This window comes from Festucalex cinctus, chromosome 1 (genome assembly GCF_051991245.1).
Source record: "Festucalex cinctus isolate MCC-2025b chromosome 1, RoL_Fcin_1.0, whole genome shotgun sequence".
Taxonomy (NCBI): domain Eukaryota; kingdom Metazoa; phylum Chordata; class Actinopteri; order Syngnathiformes; family Syngnathidae; genus Festucalex; species Festucalex cinctus.
Genome location: NC_135411.1, coordinates 52,701,952 through 52,722,050, shown reverse-complemented (window position 1 = coordinate 52,722,050; position 20,099 = coordinate 52,701,952). Strand labels below are relative to the sequence as shown.

At 37.9% G+C, this 20,099-nt stretch overlaps 1 protein-coding gene across 2 annotated transcripts; it reads right to left on the bottom strand.

The window, feature by feature from the left end:
• Positions 1–3: 3 nt before the first annotated feature.
• Positions 4–19,680, bottom strand: rhot1a (ras homolog family member T1a). Of its 2 annotated transcripts, XM_077541540.1 has the most exons (20): positions 19,272–19,680; positions 18,863–18,921; positions 18,701–18,782; positions 18,290–18,333; positions 18,136–18,189; positions 17,818–17,870; positions 17,566–17,674; positions 13,381–13,482; positions 13,189–13,287; positions 12,922–13,030; positions 12,717–12,837; positions 12,561–12,645; positions 11,747–11,892; positions 11,538–11,638; positions 11,248–11,378; positions 10,685–10,768; positions 4,567–4,689; positions 4,263–4,465; positions 2,068–2,190; positions 4–894 (listed from the first exon to the last, which is right to left on the bottom strand). In XM_077541540.1, the coding sequence occupies exons 1-20, from the start codon at positions 19,306–19,308 to the stop codon at positions 777–779; spliced, it is 1,983 nt and encodes a 660-aa protein (XP_077397666.1). In that variant the 5' UTR covers positions 19,309–19,680; the 3' UTR covers positions 4–776. The 2 variants fall into 2 exon arrangements, with proteins under 2 accessions (XP_077397666.1, XP_077397673.1); XM_077541547.1 differs by lacking the exon at positions 2,068–2,190 and having other exon boundaries at positions 19,272–19,679.
• Between the last annotated feature and the right edge of the window lie 419 nt (positions 19,681–20,099).

Genomic DNA, 20,099 nt, shown 5'->3' with positions numbered 1-20,099 from the left:
ATAATGGGTGTAAATGTGATTTATTAGATATTTAAAACTATTTCTTTGACTTGAGAAATTAGCCGCCATTTGACCCAATAACACACAAACTTGTGGCAGATTGGAGTGGGGCAAAAATACTTGGATAATGTAACGCTGTAGTAATAGTTAATCCAACAAATGAAACAGAAGTAAAGCTATATTTGAAAACCAAGACAAATTAAAAACAGCAAGGAAATAGCTGACCGTGCTAAATACAAAAATACATGAAAAATATATTTGTAGCATGTGAACCACTCAAATAAGTTGACGCGTTAATAAATTAAATCAAAAATAAACGGCTGCATGGGTTAAAATGAAGTTTGTTTGGACGCCACTAGGTGGGGCAAAGAGGCCACCTGGTCATTGTTAAAACCCTTCAGGACGACATCCAGAATATACTGCATATATATACACATCAATGCACACAAGTCCCTTTGTGGCTGCCTCTGCTTGACCTGAGAAACTAAACACAAACACTGACACAATGTCAGCATTTGGGAGAAAGAAAGAAAGAAAAAAAAACAGGTAGGCATTCACAAGTTGCATTTTACTACCCCCCCCCCCCCCCAAAAAAAAGAAGAAAAAAAAGAGGATTGACATTTCATGATTAAATGCATATAAAATGGTTTCTTGCTATGAGGGGATTTATGAGGTGAACCAGGCGATTTAACCCGATTTTAACCAGTTTTTCAGGTGACAGTCGGGGAAAAGAAGCATGGGGGGTGATGAGGACGCTGGCGTCACCCGCCATCCCATCACCGCTGTTTGAGAAGCGCCCTGTACATGGCAAACCCCAGCACGGCGAACACGGTGGCGCCCACGCTGGCCCGCAGCCAAAACGTCGAGTTCTTCAGATCCGTTTGCGCCATGTGCCTGGTGAAACGGCAAAACAGACCAGGTGAGATGGCAACATTTACCATGACTGTAATCCAGACATTTATTACAGAGGAAGGTTTTAGTCACACTGAAGCATTTTCATGAATATTAACATGGTGAATGAACGTTCACCATAACAAGTAGGGCTGGGTATCGATTGTAATTTCCTCAAATCGATTTGATTTTGAGTCAGATCAGTTCAGTTCAGTTCAATTTTGATTTTTCGATTCAATTCACTTCAACTCAATCCAATATTGATTAATTATGAAACACCAATTCTACTTAAATATCAAGGGCATGATAAAACACCACTAACATTAATTTCCAAATAAAATTTTGCTAAGGCAAAATGGATGGATGGATGGATGGATGGATGGATGGATGGATGGATGGATGGATGGATGGATGGATGGATGGATGGATGGACGGACGAACGGGTAAAATTATTTAGTTTAAACCAAACATTGACATCAGCAAGGATAACATGAAACTATTTTCAGAATTCTAATTCAATAATTGTAAATATAGATGAAAAATATTCTGAATTATCTTAAAGTGCAATAAAGTCAGGTCATTCATAAATATAAGAAATACTTTTGAATTCATTTGAACAGTAAATTTCAAGAAAATATATAAAAAGAAAAAAGTCATTTAAAATTCTATTTTCTGATGAATTTCTGTAGAGAAATAATAAAATTAATAATTGATTCATGGTTTCTGAATAGATATCAGGCTCAAAAAGTAAAATTAATTCAACATTGCTTATTAGATTTTTTTTTAAACCCAGCCCTCACATCAAATTAGAATTTTACATAAGAATCTATCAGAACTGATTTTAAACACAAAAATGTGGTGAGAATTGGTAAATTAATGAATTTCTATAACAGGTGTTTTACCGACTGAAGTAAACTACTGAAATGTATGAACTTGGGTACAATCTAATTTATTGAGCTGTCCCTTTATTTTTATTCAAACTCATAGTTTGCCGTTTCTGCAGAATGTCCCCACTATTGAAGACTCAATCGACACTATTCTATAGATAACCAGCGTAGACTTGAGCACGAGCACGTCCTACAGCAAACCGCCATCGCCTCTGCGGAACGACGGCCGCTCCACGATGACACAGACTACGACAACGCTAACACAGGATATCAGTGGACACATAGCAACCTGTTGTGAACGACCCTGCGCAGTTGGGCCTTAATGCTGCGCAGCAACTCCATCTTGAGGAGGTTCTGACACAGGCAATAGGTGCACTTGTTGCAGGCGCACATGCAGCGGAGACGGACGTGGCTGCGAGGGGGGAAGAACACACACCACAATGCGTGTATGCGCATGCAACTCAGACAACACGCATACAACCTGGAGGCACGTGGGGATGGGATGGCATGGATGAGATCAGAGTTTTTCTTTTTCTTTTTTTTTTAAATAAAATTGGTAAATCCCTGTGATGCAAACTCAAGGTACGTGTGTGGGCATTGGTTGCCTTGTTAAATACCATTGAGACAATCAGTAGCAAGATTGCCTGTTGGTGGGTAAGTCATTTAGTCCACTGCACTGCTTTTCAAGCTCTGCTGAGCCAAAGTGGCTTTAATTGCTCCAGAGTTCAGACAACACAATTTGCAGGGAGGCCAAATGAGATTTGGAGGGCTAATGCCGGTTAATCTACTCGAGAAGCCAATCGGATCAGAGCACTTTGAAGGGATTAAGACACCCTGGAAGATGTGCAAAGTCTATTGAAGACAAGCTGAGATCTGACGTGTTTCAAAAGCCCGGAATCAAGAAATCAAGAAAAAAAGCAAATGGACTTCAAGTTGAAATAGTCACTGGTGGTGGTAAATTATAAGATTCATGTGTTTTCAGTGAGGTCGATATATTAGATACATGCAACTCAACACTGGTTTTACCAATTTTCATGCGTTAAAAAGCGGAGCCCAGAGATCAAAGCAAACATGGTGAAGCAGCATTTAGCTGTTATGCTGCATGCAAATAGCTGCCAACAGCAGTGAAATCTACCCCAATTGTAAATGCTTTTAAATACAGGTTAAAAACTTCCAATACCTGTAATGTTTTTTTATTTTTATTTTTATTTTTTTAACATTTTTAGAAACCTACTCATTTCTTTACTATTTAATGTTTTAAATGTTGTTCAAGTCTTCTCTTAATGTGATTAAATGTCAAAGGACATTCTTTAGGGATGTACAATTAACTAGAATTCAATTACAATTGCAACTAGAGTTGTGAGCAGCTATAAAGGGCCCTCGCAGCTTGGGCCACTTTGGGATACTTGCATGTTTAAATTAGAATTTAGTTTTTGAAAATGGCATAATAAATGTTTACATATGGATTTCTTTTTTCAATGACTTTTGGTCAATGATAAGACCCTCACAAATCAGCGTTCTTTATGTTTTGGCAATGAGTTGGCCTGATTGGCATTTTTTTTAAGTACATATACGCACATCATTGCTAGTTTTACTCATATCACAATATTGCTTTTATTGTTCATAGATGGCATCACAAATAAATAAATAAAAAGTACATCTATATGGATAGGTCTGATGCCACTAAACATTTGAGAGGTTGAAAGAAAAAAGAAATATTCATAAATGACTTAGTTATCACACTTACAAAGGGCATCCAAATATTGTACGATATATCATATTTCGGGTACAATAAATAAATAAATAAATAAAGAAAGAAAGAAAGAAATGAATCTCCACAAGGGCTAGGTGGGTAGGTATTTATAACCAAATATTGTCATAGAGATAACACCTCAGGTCATGATGATAAACATATATGTGAAGTTTGGGAATTTTTGGAGCATGTACTCGGGAGTTATTAAGCATTTCCTCTTGCATGGCGAAGGATATATGAAACACAAACTATCCCCCCCAGCGGTCGCTGCTCGGCCCCTAATTATTACACTCCATAATTACAAAATCGGCATAATCGTAAACAAAAATAAAAGATTATTACTACTAATTTTGAGTTGTATAACTGTATATATTTGCATCTTTTTTTTATTTAAAATGACTAATTGAATTAATCTTGTTTGGTCCAAAAAGAACTTTCATAATTATAGTGTTTCAAATAAATGTATTTGTCTTAATATATACATATTTTTTAAATGTTTAAACATTTTCTTCTTTAGTACCAAAAAACAAATGATTCCTCTAATCGTGATTAATATTTTCTTCATAATCGAGCAGCTCTACCTTCTTTTTTAGTAATTTTTGCAAGTTACATACGACTTAATTTAGCCTTGCCTAAAACTTGGCTAGTCAATGAGAAGTTGGCAGGGAGTTGTGGATGAAAATTAGCAGCCAAAGAGACAAGCTGAGGGCTAACAGGGGTTGCATACTCACGGGTACATGGCCATGGTGGTGATCCTCGTGTAGAGATCTTTGCTGGGGGCGTCGCTCGTGTTGCACGTGAACGGCTGGGGTGGGTGGAGCTTGTGTTTACGACAAAACTCGTGCGGCGAAAGGCTGTATTGCTGCCGCACTTCGTGCAGGTCCGACTTGGCAGCGATCACCACGCACGGAGTCTTGCTGTCCATCAGGTATTGCTGCCGCACGCATACAAAACAGCGGGACTTACTTGGCTGTGCAAATGTGCCCCTGCTGCATCACAGCTACGATAAATCACAGATTTTTTATTTTTTTTTACCTTAAACATTTTGGCGCAGTATTCAAAAGAATGCGGATTGTTGACGTCATAGACCAGGCAGACCACATCACAAGCGAGGTCCGCCTCTGACATGAAGTCAAAATCTGGCATCATCTCATGGAGCTGGAAGGAGATTTTGTGAAACAAACATGGTCAAATTCAGTATTCACCCCATCTTAAGTTTATGATACTCGGGACACTTTTGTGGTATCAAAAGTATACAAAAAATCGCGAGATGCTGTGACTATCGCGAGACCGGTAGCGAGACTGGGAAAATCTAACATGGCGGCGTCCTGCTGCTAAAATAGAATTAGCTTTATATTTCTAATTAAACCCGAATTTAATGATTAGATAAATTCGATTTTTTTCTTTTCTAAGAAAGATCGGAAATATTATCCAGTGTGGACGACCTCGAACGTTTTATTGACGATTATTTTTATAGCTGCGCGATGGATGATCTGGCGGCTAGTCGGGATAATCCTTCGAAAAAAAAAAGGAAAAATGACTCGTCAACAGACACGGACGATTTAGCAACCGCCGACGTATCGGTGAGTATGCTGGATTCCATAAATAAAAAACTTGACGTCCTCTGTCTTATCCGCGAGGACGTCAAAGAATTAAAGGCAAGTTTGGAATTCGTTAGCCAACAGGTAAGCGATCTCCAATGCGATAACTCCGAGCTACGCTCCTCTCTCGTCGCTGTCACAGCCGAGTTGGAGACGATTAAAAAGGAAAATAAAATGCTAAAGGAAACGGTCTTAGATGTTCAATCCCGTAGTATGCGGGAAAATCTAATATTCTCAGGTATATCCGAAAATTCTCCAGATAATCCAGAGAGTGAGATAAAAAAATTCATGACATCATCTCTAAAGATCCCACAGGAGACGGTAAATAATATCTCTTTTCACCGTGTACACCGGCTCGGAGCTCGTAAGGGCAATAAGCCCCGTCCTATTATTGCTAAGTTCGAACATTTTAAACATAAAGAATTGGTAAAAAGTAAAGGACGGGAGCTCAAAGGGACATCTTTCGGGATGAATGATCAATTCCCAAGAGAGATGAACGAGCGGCGAAAAGTACTGTTTCCTATAATGAAACAAAATAGACAGGAGGGTAAACGGACTTCGATGGTCGTTGATAAATTATATATCGACGGCCAGCTATTCCGAAACCCAACCTCGACCCCTTGGCTGTTCTAACTGATAATTGGTAGAGCCGAGTATTGTGTGATTATTTGACGTATGTATATGTGTATATATGTATATGTATGTATATGTGTATGTATATGTATGTATATGTATGGATAATGGGTTACGAAACTGAGAATATGAATTTATATCATGTATAGGCTATAATAATAATAATAATAATAATGATAATAATAATAATAATATATTCTTAAAAAAATAAAAATAATAATAATAATAAAAATAATAATCTCGCTTAGGTCACTATTTACTGGTGTATTGTTATGTTGAATCCCCCACAGATTTCCTTCACACTCACTTCCCCCCTCGTTTCTTCACTATTATACTTATCTACTTGCTATCTCTCTCTTTATATAAATTATATAAATTGCCTAATTACTCTTTTGCTATCCTACAATATGTTAATATTAATAAGCAGCTTATATAGATGTATACATAAGACTGAGTCTATATTGCTCGTATGCAGAAATTAGTTCTGGTCTCCTGGAATGTGTGTGGCGCTCGCTCCCAGGCAAAAAGAATAAAAATTTTAGACCATCTCTTAAAATTTAAGGCTTGTCTCCTACAAGAAACCCACTTACAAAAATCAGAAGAAAAATTATTTATAGATAAAAATTTTAGTCAAGTTTACTCTGCCTCCTATAATAGTAGACAAAGAGGTGTCTCTATACTTATACATAAGAATTTATTCTTTACTCTAAATAATATAGTAACAGATTTAGAGGGCCGATATATTATTATCCAGGTAACTATATTTAATAAAGTATATACAATTGGTAATTTATATGCCCCAAATAATGATGACCCGGATTTTTTCCATGAATTTTTCTCTCGGTTACTCGATTTAGCAACAAATTCTACTATTATTATTGGAGGTGATTTTAACACGGTCTTAAACCCGTTAATAGATCGTTCTAATAATAAGATATATACAAGGCGATTACGATCCGCTAAAGTAATAGATGAATATATGGAGGATTTTGGCCTCAGCGATGGCTGGAGACTTCAAAACCCAACTAAGAAGGAATTTACTTTCTTCTCTGCGGTGCACCGATCATTCTCAAGAATTGATTTTTTCCTTACAAATAATTCTATTGTTGATAAAACTGCTATAAAAATACATTCTATAATTATAAGTGATCATGCACCAGTCTCTCTCACTCTACAAATTGACTCTACCTTTAAACTTCCCCCGATATGGCGTTTTAACATCTCATTACTGAAAGACGTAGAGTTTGATAAAATTATTAGAAGGGAGTGGGCAGATTTTTTTGGAAATAAATGACTCTCCAAATATATCTCCATCTCTTCTCTGGGAAGCAGGAAAAAGCGGTAATTAGAGGGAAAATTATATCATATTCAACTTGTAAAAAGAAACAGGATCAAAAATTAGAAAAATACCTGGAAGATCAAATTAAACAACTAACGGATGAATATGCATTAAACCAAAATAATCAAATATGGATAGAACTACAGAATCTAAAAATACAGTTAGATAACATGTTATCTAAAAAGAGAGTTTATAATACAACAGTTGAGATATAATAATTTTGAACATAATAATAAATCAGGTAAATTCCTGGCAAATCAACTTCAACGGAATCGGGAAAAATCTCTTATAACGGCTATTAAAGATATAAATGGTGAATGCACACAATCACCAAAAGAAATTAACCATATTTTTTATAACTATTATCGAAATCTATACTCAGAAATTAATAGACCTAACCCTGAACATATTGAGGTATTCCTAAATAGCTTAAATATACCTCAGTTATCTATTGAACATAAAGATATTCTAGATGCCCCGCTTACTATAGATGAGTTGTATCGTGCTTTAGACAGTATGCCTAATGGCAGAGCACCTGGTCCAGACGGCTTTCCGGCTATATTTTTTAAACATTTCTGGTTAATGTTTGCTCCATTATTTCTAAGAGTAGTAACTGAAATTAAAAGTAAAGGTGATATACGTCAAGATATGAATATAGCAGCAATTAAACTTTTATTAAAGCCAGAAAAAGACCCCACCCTCCCGTCAAGTTACCGACCGATATCACTAATTAATACCGATATTAAAATTATCGCTAAGGCCTTGGCATCTCAACTAGAGACAGTAATCTCGACAATTATTCATAGCGATCAAACAGGTTTTATTAAAGGTTGTCATTCTACTAATAATATTAGGAGGCTCTTTAACTTGATTAGTATGTCACAGCGGTATGATAAAAAGGCAGTTGTTATTTCGCTGGATGCAGAAAAAGCCTTCGATAAAGTTAACTGGTCCTTCCTCTTTGCTGTCTTAAATAAATTCGGCTTCGGGGAGTCATTCATTCAATGGGTCTCAATATTATATGAGTCTCCTAAAGCTACAGTTACTACCAATGGGATTACATCACAGAGTTTTACTCTACAAAGGGGAACAAGACAAGGGTGCCCAATGTCTCCTTTATTATTTGCTATATTTATTGAGCCGCTTGCATTAGCTATACGTCAGGATAGACGGATCCAAGGAATCCACTCCGGGACAATAGAACATAAAATTAATCTATATGCCGATGATATACTACTCTATTTAGAAGAACCTGCTATCTCGCTAGGGGAAGCATTTAACTTAATAACTAAATTCTCTCACTTATCAGATTACTCTATTAACTGGACAAAATCAACATTATTACCTATCACAGAAAATTCATGGAATCCTACAAGTCAGGATCCACACTACTCCTTTCCTACAGGTAATTTAAAATACTTAGGTGTTAAAATTTCACCAAAGTTAACTGAATTAACTTCTTTAAATTTTTTACCATTATTGGACAGTATCCGTAGTGATCTGGAGCGCTGGAATAATCTTCCGATCTCTTTAATAGGACGGATAGCTACTATAAAAATGAAAGTTTTACCAAAGATTAATTATTTATTTTCAATGATTCCATTTAAACCTACGTCTAACTGGTTCCAATCGCTGGACTCTGCTATCATAAAATTCTATTGGAATAAAAAAAAAGCTAAAATTAGTCTATCTACTCTTCAGGAAAGTAAATCTAAAGGAGGTTTAGAGGCACCAAACTTTATGTACTATTATATAGCTAATCAACTACAATATCTTGTGCTATGGACACAACCCAACAGAGATACTAACTGTTGGTTGGAATTGGAGCAGAAGGATTGTAATAATCTTAGACTGTTAGATTTACTCTTTATTACAAAATCAATAAAACGACAAAATTGTTTTAAAAACCCAATGATAGCCGCCACCCTGACTGCCTGGTGGAAGGCATTAGAAATTACAAACTCCCAATTGGCGCCCTGTGGGCTCTCTCCCATTTGGCATAACCCCGACTTTCAACTTAATAATCAGTCGTTCCATTTAAGCTTATGGGAGCAGAAAGGAATTACACACCTTCATCATCTTTTCTCAGATAATAAGTTTATATCGTATACAAACTTGGTCCAGAAATATGAAATAAAAAATGGAAATTTCTTACATTATCTGCAAGTTAAAAATATGGTTAAGAAACAAATCCCAACACTTCAGGATACGCTCCAACTGCCTGTGGGGCGCTGTGGGGGCCCGCTGGGCCTCGTTCTGCGGCCTTGGGCTCGGGGGTGTGGGCCGGGGCTGGGGCGGGGGTGTTCCGGGCGTCTGGGTCGGCTCGCCGACCGGTGTCCGCTCGGGTGGCTTGGGGGTGGCCTTGGTGCTGCCGCGGCCTGGGGATTTCGGGGGGGGCTCGCTTTGCTGGACCGCGGTTGACGGCTTTCTTTCTTTGGTGGTGGTCCTTATGCATGCCAGATCCGTCGCACCAGCATCTACTGAAACTCAACAGAAGTAGCCTCTCCCTCCCACAGCCCCTTGAATCAGTGGGTGCTGGTGTCTGTGGATCTCACTTTGCTTTATCTATCCTTCCCTCCTTCCTCTCTTTAGTTTTTCCTCTGGTCACTTGAGATCTCAATTTATTGGAAGTTTGAGGCTTCTGGGGTTGGCATAAGACTCTGGTTTTGTAACCACGCAGGAGGGGTTTTGTTGGTGCTGGATTTCACTTTGATGGATTGGATGTACTGGCTTCTATGGATCTCACTCTGCCTTATCGATCCTTCCCTCCTTCCTCTCTTTAGTTTTTCCTCTGGTCTCTTGAGATCTCGCTAAATTTGCTGGAATTTAGAGGCTTCCGGGGTTGGCGTAAGACTTTGATTTTGTAATCATGGGGAAGGCAGGAAGTGTTTGGTCGGTGCTGGATTTCACTTTGATTTATCTTTCTTTTCTCTTTATTTTTTTCTGACCTTTTCTCTGGTCTCCTGACGATTTAAACTTCACAACTCTGGCAAGATTCTGAAGTACCTGGTTAAGGCGAAGGGTAATGGGATATTTATAAGGCTTTAGGTGAATTAATGAGTATAAATTTATACGTATTTGCACGCACACGCACGCACGCGCACACACAAAAAAAAAAAAAAAAAAAAAAGAGCAATGATGATAAGACGTTGAATCGGTAAGACTACCGAATGAACAATTCTGAGCTCTTTAAAAAAAAAAAAAAAAAAAAAAAAAAAAAAAAAAAAAAAAAAAAAAAAAAAAAGTGAACATCAGTATACACCCATATTTATTTCAAACCCTTTTATTATTATGTTTTGTTTATGTTGACCACTGTCTAAAATAACATTGATTTGACACTTGTTTCTTTTCTTTTTTTGTTTTTTTAAACATACATAGTTCCAAATACTACTTCTGGAGAGTTGCTAAAAAAGGCCTCATTGACTGCCATTAAAACCACAGTTTGTAATCTCTGCCATTCTATCATTGCATTTTACAAGAATAGTAGTGATATATTGTTTCAACCATTTTCCTACAGGAGGCCCAATCAGGAAATTCTCCTTTTTTTTGCTATTTAAATTCTAAGTTAAAAACCACTTACCAGCAGGTATTTCTCTTGGCCGTACACGTAAGTTGTGCTGATGGCGTACAGGGACTTGTGGTCTTCTCTAATCCTCCTCTGTCGCTATGGTGACAAAAACAAAGCCCATAAGAATCAAATGACAGATAACTAGCTGGTGGCCTTTAAGAAGGCTTAATTAATTTGTCTGCTCCACTGACTCCTCTTCCCATTCCATTAAGTGCCGTCGTACTGAACTGACGATGCAGTCGACCAATCAAAGCACCACAGTTTGACTGACCCCACCAAATAATATGATATGAAATGGTTTTTAATTTAGGTAGACTTTACGACCTTTTCTGTGAAGATGTCGACGCAATGGCAGTGGGACAAATTTGTGTTTGTGACGTACCACATATACAAAGCTGAGGTTCCACCTCCAGTTGTCATGGTAACAGACATGTTATTTCAAAAACCATGACATATGTCCTGTAATGTTGCTATTATACAAGACCTACTGTTTCCTTACTAACCGAGTTGATTATGTAACCAAAGCAGCAGCGAATGTGGAATGCAAGCGGAATGGCACCCATTCATTAACGGACCTGAAGGTTCTTTCCGAGGAACGCCTGCAAGAAGCCACTCTTCCCGCTGGCTCCGGCCCCGAGGACGTTGCAGCGGAAGACGCTGCGCTGGGTTTGTTTCTTCTGCAGGTCGATGCGCTTGTTTCGCGTCACTGAAAACCAAGACAAGGCACAATTCAGTGAGGAGATTATTTTTTATTAATTGTTGATACTCACTTAAAAAAAAAAAAAACCAAAACAAAACAAACAAACAAAAAAAACAGAAAATACTTGTAAGGTAGCCTGTGCGTATTACTTTGTGCATGGAATACCTGTGATAGCAGCTGCTTGGGACTCCTGCTCATAGATGATGGAGTATCCCAGGTAACCCAAATACTCCAAACTCCGCTGGACATCGAGGTACGTCGTTAACCTGGGTGGCAGTTGGACAAGAGTTTTTTTTTTTTTTTTTTTTTAATACTTAGTTAAATGAAGCACATGTAAACAAGACTTAAAAACAAAAAACAAAAACAGAACTCACGTCCACTGCGAGAGGTATCCCTGGTACGTGATCCATCCCTGTTCATTGGTGCACACCGTGTGGTTGACGTCTGGACCCCACGGCATGTACGGAAACACTTTGAACAGGTCCTTCACCTCTTCCGGCGACAGCGCACAATCTCTGTCCTGAACACGCACACACATACATATTTCTACTTCAGTGCTTATGAAACATGGCAGCCTCATGAAAAGCCGAGATTGTCATTGAGATATTTTGAAACAATAGCACAATCACTGAGCATTATTACAAGTAATCTGAGAATAACGTGTGAGGACATTGCTCAGCAATAAAATATATTTTTATTCCATTGGGCGGGGGAACACATTGTTAGGGGAGAAAAAAGCTTGCTTTACAATGTCAGCCTTCAGTTTTCTGTTCATCGTTGTTTATCTATTCAAAATTCCTGGTTGTCACATTCAATTTTCTCTCTTTAGTTCCGTATTTTAGGTGTTTAATTGAATTTCTTTTCAGTGCCAATATACCTGTTCAACAATGCCAATTTTTTTTTGCAAATGCCAACATGTTTCATGGCACTGCTCTGGCTCCATATGAACCATGTGATGCACTATTGGAAAAAAAAAGAAAAAAAAAAAAAAAAAAAGATTGCATTTAAAATCATTTATTTAATGATTACACTAAACGTTAACGCTAATATGAAATTGAACATTTTCTTTGTTATTGATTTTAAATATATTGTATAATACATTTTAGTTTCATTATTTTTTTTGGTAAGAAAGCTACATCTATCATGTGACATCTTTCCAGATTAAGTTTGGTCAATTGGGCAACTCACTTTGTCGTGCTTGTCAAAAACGCTCTGAAGGAAGAGGTAAGCGTTGTGGTTTAGCTCTGTGGTGCAGTCGGGAGGAATCTTAACTCTGGAAGAGGGAGCAACCCCATCATGAAAAGTATCAAAGGAATTACAAGTTGAACATTTCCCGGCACTTACACAGGGAAAAGATATTCCTGCGTGAGCTCCAAGTCGTCGTCGTAACCAAACCTCCTGAGCACAGTCCAGGTGGTCTCGTGTCGACCTCGTTGTATGAAGAGGGTGTGCAGGAACAAGAAGCCTAGATTAAGGAAAAGATTAGGTCAGTAAACAAAGTACAGTAATATCAACTGTATTCTTAGAATAGACTGAGATGATGTCGGACCTTTTAGTGTGAGCCCGTTATCCTTGACTCCATCGGCCATGTTTCTTCTGACTACGTTTTTAACATCTTCTAAGGCCTGGGACGCCAGTGGGGTGTTGAAACACGTTCTCTACAGTACAATAAAACATTACATTACATTACATTAAAACAAAACACTCATCACTACAATGCAGCACTTTGGAACTAGCCATAATGCCCATTTGTATCAAGGTACTGCACAGAATTGTATTATTTAATCACGAATATGATATGATGATGAAGTATTACCTGAAAGAAGTTGAGCTCGTTGTCATTCAGGATGCCGTCGTTGTCCAGGTCAGACACTTTAAAGATTCTAGTTAAAGCCTTAATGCACGAAGGCTTCAGCTGGAAGACATACTTGAATCTTAGTATATGCGCTTGTATGTAAAATATAGGGAGCAAAATATCCCCTGCGTCAGCCAATTTCAAAAGTCTCACCTCTTTTTCTTCTGGACAGTAGAGCGGTCCTGTCGGGTGGAGAACTGCCTTCTGAGCATAGTAGAACAGCTCTGAGATGTTCTTCAGATTTTTGGCAGAGCACTATTGCGGATAAAAATAAATAAATAAAATAAATAAATAAATAAATAAATAAATAAATAAATAAATAAATAAATAAAAAAAAAAAACATACATGGGTGTGGCTGACAGGGCAATTTTAAATTGGAACTTTCAAAGCAAACCAGAGCATTACGACACTCGGTAGATTGATCTCAATATACTTGACTTTTGTCATTAAGATACACATTTATAGAGACATACAGTATAATCTTTGGCAGCATCATAAGAAGCTCCTGATTGGAATGAAAGGTTGAATCTTGAAGCTGTGAATGATAACCATACTTACAATATCTTCCTGTAAAACCACAAAATTGTCTGCCCCCCCCCCAGAGGGTTGAAATCAACCAGTCAATTGTCGACCTTCTGACATAATAGCACAGCTGTGTTAGGGGTGGGAGAATGTCCATGTGCAAGGTTATATTATACACCAATGTCAGGACTAGGTATTGAAGTTTCACACTCACTTCACTCACAGTGTTGTATTTAAAACAACAGGATAAGTGATACAAGAAAATGTATCCAATATATATATATATATATGCTATTATGTCATACTCGAATCGATTCAATAGGCGGCTGAATCGATTTTTAAACTTCCATTTTTAATGGAAAAATATTCAACAAAACGTCTTACTTCGGGTTATCGTTCCCACCTTAAGCATGGAAGAATGTTATATGAACGGAACATTAAGCCTTAATATTTTATTTTAATGCTGTTCAAACATGAAACAGATTACAACCTGTATAAGACTGAAGTTTCAGATAAATAAACAATACATTTTCATACAAATCTTACACTCCATAAGTTTACTGATTAGTAATTTGAATGAAAAAAATCGCAACAATCGACTAACAAATTCGTATCGGGATTAATTGGTATCGAATCGAATCGTGATTCGAATCGAATCGTCAAGTACTAGGCAATTCACACCCCTAATATATACACACACATGTATTTTTTTGGCAGTTTTAAAACATGTCAACTAGGGGTGTGAATTGCCTAGTACCTGACGATTCGATTCGTATCACGATTCACAGGTCACGATTCGATTCGATACCGATTAATCCCGATACGAATTTATAAGTCGATTGTTGCGATTTTTTTTCATTCAAATTTAGAAAATACTAATCAGTAAGCTTGTAGAGTGTAAGATTTATATGAAAATGTATTATTTATTTATCTGAAATTTCAGTCTTATAGAGGTTGTAATCTGTTTCATGTTTGAACAGCATTAAAATAAAATATTAAGGCTTAATGTTCCGTTCATATAACATTCTTCCATGCTCAAGGTGTGAATCCTAAAAAAAAAAAAAAAAAAAAAAAAAAAAACGATTCCGCCGATTATTGAATCGATTCGAGAAGCGTGCGATGTAGCATCGCGATATATCGCCGAATCGATTTTTTTTTACCACCCCTAATGTCAACTATACTGTACTAACTGGCGATAAAAAGGGCAGGCATGGCCAACCAATGCTGCACAAATGACATGCCTGTGTAGATAAATGCCACAGTGTCCAAATACAAACTATTTCCACTTCTATGTGTCCACACTCCGCTCTACATTGGATTTGCAGCTAATCTAACACCAGGCAGTCTCATGATGTCATAAAAGAGAGGATGTTTATGTCAACGAGGCCTGACAGAAAACACATTCCTTCATGACAACAACTCATTCCCGAGTCTGACAATTACCAGTCATTCACTGATATTAATCCATTAACTGTTGGGGTGCAAACGAGGTCAGAAGCCTGCGGAGAGCTGATGGATTCTAACTCACATTTGTACCTTTCTCAAGCACGAGTGGTTCTTGGTTTACGAGAGTCCCCCAAACACACATTTTCAAGTTTGGTCTAGGGGTGTTAAAAAAAAAATCGATTCGGCAATATATCGCGATACTACATCGCGCAATTCTCGAATCGATTCAATAGGCGGCTGAATCGATTTTTAAACTTCCATTTTTAATGGAAAAATATTCAACAAAACGTCTTACTTCGGGTTATGGTTCCCACCTTAAGCATGGAAGAATGTTATATGAACGGAACATTAAGCCTTAATATTTTATTTTAATTCTGTTCAAGCATGAAACAGATTACAACCTCTATAAGACTGAAATTTCAGATAAATAAATAATACATTTTCATATAAATCTTACACTCTACAAGCTTACTGATTAGTATTTTCTAAATTTGAATGAAAAAAAAACGCAACAATCGACTTATAAATTCATATTGGGATTAATCGGTATCGAATCGAATCGTGACCTGTGAATCGTGATACGAATCGAATCGTCAGGTACTAGGCAATTCACATCCCGAGTTAGGTCACACGACGAACTAGTCGTCATGAGGCATAAGAAAGTAGGTTAGCCATAGACGGCATGTTCTGACTTACAAATGGACCTCCGTCTTAAGTTGAGGACCCCCTGTACTGTACATCTAATTTAAGGGAGTGGGTGTACTCTTCAGTAGGGGTGGGACAAAAAACCGATTCGACCGAACCATCGGTCGTCAAGGGGAGCTAAACGGCCGTATCGGTAGCAGACTTGTTAACCGATACAAAATCCGCCGGGAATCCTTAGATACATTGCTTGTAAAGCTGTGGACCGGATATCGCGTTGCTGTGAATCGGTTGCGAGTGAGGCTTTATGGTTTTCATAACAATAGCAAGAGTTCTGCACCGTGCTCTACTTGTTTTGTTTACATTTCAGTCGCAGCACTATTCAAGCTACTTCCGTGTTTACAGAGAGCTAGCAAAGTAGCGCTCAGAGACGCTTCATTCCCCGGATGTTGTAAACATAATGCAAAGACGTTACGCACCTTTTTTTTTTGGGGGGGGGGGGGGGGGCAGCCTACCGTCAACGCCGTGCTCGCGACACGGCGCGCGCACAACCAGTGACAACATGCAACAGTGGAGACAGTTAGCAGAAGCCGATGCCGTACATCTCGGTATTTCCCATGGCTATCGAGTCCTCTCGGTGCACTTGTATGTCCCGGGCCGGCGTTGGTACTGCGCGCGAGCCAAAAAGAATAACTCCCGTGACGATCCAATGCATGGATTCAAACGACACAGGTATGTCCCACAGCCAACACACCAGCTAAGCTAAAAGCACACTGCAAGTATCTCATTTCTCAGTTTGTGGCTCCCTGTCAATGTCTACAACTAGCATGAGCAGCAGATAGGAGAACTGAGACGTGCCCGCAATTACGTCATCAAACTCAAAATGAGCGACAGCCCAAAAAACAAAACAAACAGTCGTGATTCCGTGGTCATCATCGTGTCTCAGATTAAAAAAACAAAAAAGATGTCATACATTAACCAAAAATGAATGTGATGTCAAAGAAAAACAAAAATTGTTAAAAACCAAAATTGTTAATAAAAAGGGAAATGCAGTTTTGTAAATATTTTTGCATATATTAAGTTGTTAAAATGTGTTTGATAGATTTATTGTTCCATAAGGTGGCTTCATATTTCTTTTGGCTGGACGGTAGGTTTATTTCATGTCTTAAATTTATGTTTCTGAAATACTTCACAATGTGGACATATTCTGTTTAATTGTGTTGGTGTCTTTTTAAAGGTTAAATATTTATATTTCAAATTGAATTATCAGCCTTTTGTTTTCCTGATCCTGATTTTGAATTAAAAAACAAAACACGATTATAACTGTCAATAACAACTAATACATATTTAACCTGATACATTTTTCAGTCATATCGCCCAGCCCTTTGTTCCGGTCCATTTAAATAATTGATTCAATATATAAAAATATAGAAGACATTGTTGTTGTTCTTTTTTTACACATTTGTAGATACTGTAAAAAATTGTGGTGTTTTAAGATTAATGTTTACAAGCAACAAATGTCACTATAAGTTTTGAATATTGAAATTAATCGTATCGAATCGAAAATCGTATCGTTCCCAAACTTAATCGAACCGTTCTGTTCTGAAAGATAATCGTTTTTCAATCGAATCGCAACTTGTGTATCGAGATACATATCGAATCGGCCTCATGTCAGAGATTCCCACCCCTACTCTTCAGCGGATCCAAACACACTGGTCTTATCTTACCTCTACACACGTCTCAATGTCTTGGTATTGATTCATGATAGGTAGGATGGTCTCCATGCTGCTGTGTTCCACCAGGTCAGACTTGTTGCCCACAAGGATCAATGGCACCCTAGGGAAAACATCATATGTATTATACAGTACTGTAGTGTCCACTATTACAATAATAGCTCTATTTAGCTATTTTCTTTTACACCATAAACTTCAACACTACACAAGCAACCCAAATTAGGTCAGGATAAATACAACACACACCTGCTGTCTTTGTCTATTCTGTCATTGATAAGAGGAATCCAATGGCTTGTAACCTGGGAGGAGAGGGCACAACATTGAAAACTCACGACTAACAAATACACTTACTCGTATCCCTGCACAATGAAATCCAATATGCATCAAACATTCTGCATTTACACAGATAATAATGCTCACTTTTAGGATGTCAGATAATAAATAATAAATGCTCTTGTTTTGGCTCTCATTGGATTGTACAGGTGTATCTAATATAATGCAGTTCCTTTTTTCAAGACACACCCAAGCTAAATCAACAGCAGCCAAAGCAGGATCTTTGCTCACCTTTTCAATTGACTTCTTGTTGTTGACCGAGTACACTATGCAGATAACATTTGCCTGTAAGGGGGAAACAGTCCAATTCAGCTTGTCATTTATGGAGAAAAAAATACTGCAATTTATTGAAACATCAAACTAGGAGAAAAGAATTTAAACCAACTTTAGATATTTCTTGAAATAGTTGCTCATCTGACTGCTCTGCCTCTGCAAGATGTAAACAAGCAAAAAATGTATTTTATATGTTAATACTATAGTTGAATCACAAAGTTTCTACGACAAACTGTAAACAAGTTGACCATATTGATTGTGACCAGGATGGACAGAGAGAGACTGAACACAAATATTATTTCACACGAAACTTGAAAGTTGTGGTGAAAAACACGTTCGGTCAGTTGATCACAGGGGCACATATAGACAAACAACCATTCACACTCAATTTCACACCACAGATGAAGAACATGCAAACTCCAAACAGGAAATTCCAAGCCTGAATTCAAACCCCCAACCTCAGGGCTGTGAGGCAGATGTGCTAACCACTCTTTCACCTTGTTGCTTATAAACAACATAATACCTGAGTAATCCACAATGTGTGTGGGTACCCGCTCTGGGGTGACGTCTGCTGGGATTGTGATCTCCTCAGCTCGCAGAGGAACCTGACACATTGAAAACAACCATTGGCATCAATAAGCAACAATTAATTTCTATAACCGATATTTTCTTGTATAACCATCACCTCATCAGGGAACTCCTCACTGACCAGAGACATGATCAATGACGTCTTGCCCACCTTGGCTGTACAGATAAGAAAAACATCCAAATTTATGTATCCCGGGTCTTTTACATGTTATTTATAATAAACACTTAATCTCTGCAGTTTGTTTGAGGTGTCAAATTTTGTTCACAAACTCTGAATGTTATGGGAGTCAAGCCTATCCCACACTTTACTGCAATAACAATGATCTCCTAGAGTTTAATAGCGGAATGATGCAAAATAAACATTTTAATTGATGTGTATCATGTTATAGCGGCACCACATACTGAGGGTCTGAAGTGCTAGCTATTAGCCTCCTCGCTAGCACACACAGTATAAGCGGATAAAGCGCTTTGCAGGCGAGCCACATTGGAACACACTCGCTACTTACGTTCCCCAACAAGCAGTATCCTCACGTCCTTCCTCATGTTTAAACAGACTTTTCTCCAGAATTAGGGACAGTCTATTGCTTCATGAAGCTTCCTCGTTGGCTGTCACTGCTTCTGCAGGTTCTCTTACGTCAGGCCCAGCTACTGTCAAACCAGGACGGCGCCTTTGTAGGACAAAACGGACGGTCGCTTTTTGCTGTCGCTTTTCACGTTCTTCACGCGTTTAGCCACAACGAGCACTTTCCTAGCTCAGTGCGCCTGCATTTTAAAAACAACCGACTGTTATACGCCACGACTTTTGAATGGAATTCACGTTTTCGGCGGTTCCCGAGCATTTCGCAGTTGTTTCATGAGCACGCCTGACCTCCACTACCCGGCAACTACGGCGACGTGAGGGGACAAACTTCATTTATGGCATTAAAAAACAATGTATGCTGCCCTCAGCTGTCAGAAAGGGAAACCGCAGCTGCTTCAAAAACTGTATTGTAAAATATTGCACAGGTATATTATTCACAAATTGAAAAGACATTTGAAGGCCACATGGATTTTTAAAACTGACAGATGGTCAGGTCGTTCGTACATGTAAAATTATTTTAGTAGTATTGCATTTTTATTTACAATAACTGTTTATTGTACATTAAATACCAGTAAAATGTTCACTGTAATGTTGTTCTGTAAAGTTGTTTACATTTGCACTGTATTTTTTTTTAGCAGAATTTCTTTGGCAACCACAGCTGCCAGCTTTTTTTTCCAGACAACAGATTTTTTTTTTTTTTTACTGAACTTTTTTACAGTTTTGCCTGTAAAACTGTTTTAACAGTGTATACTTT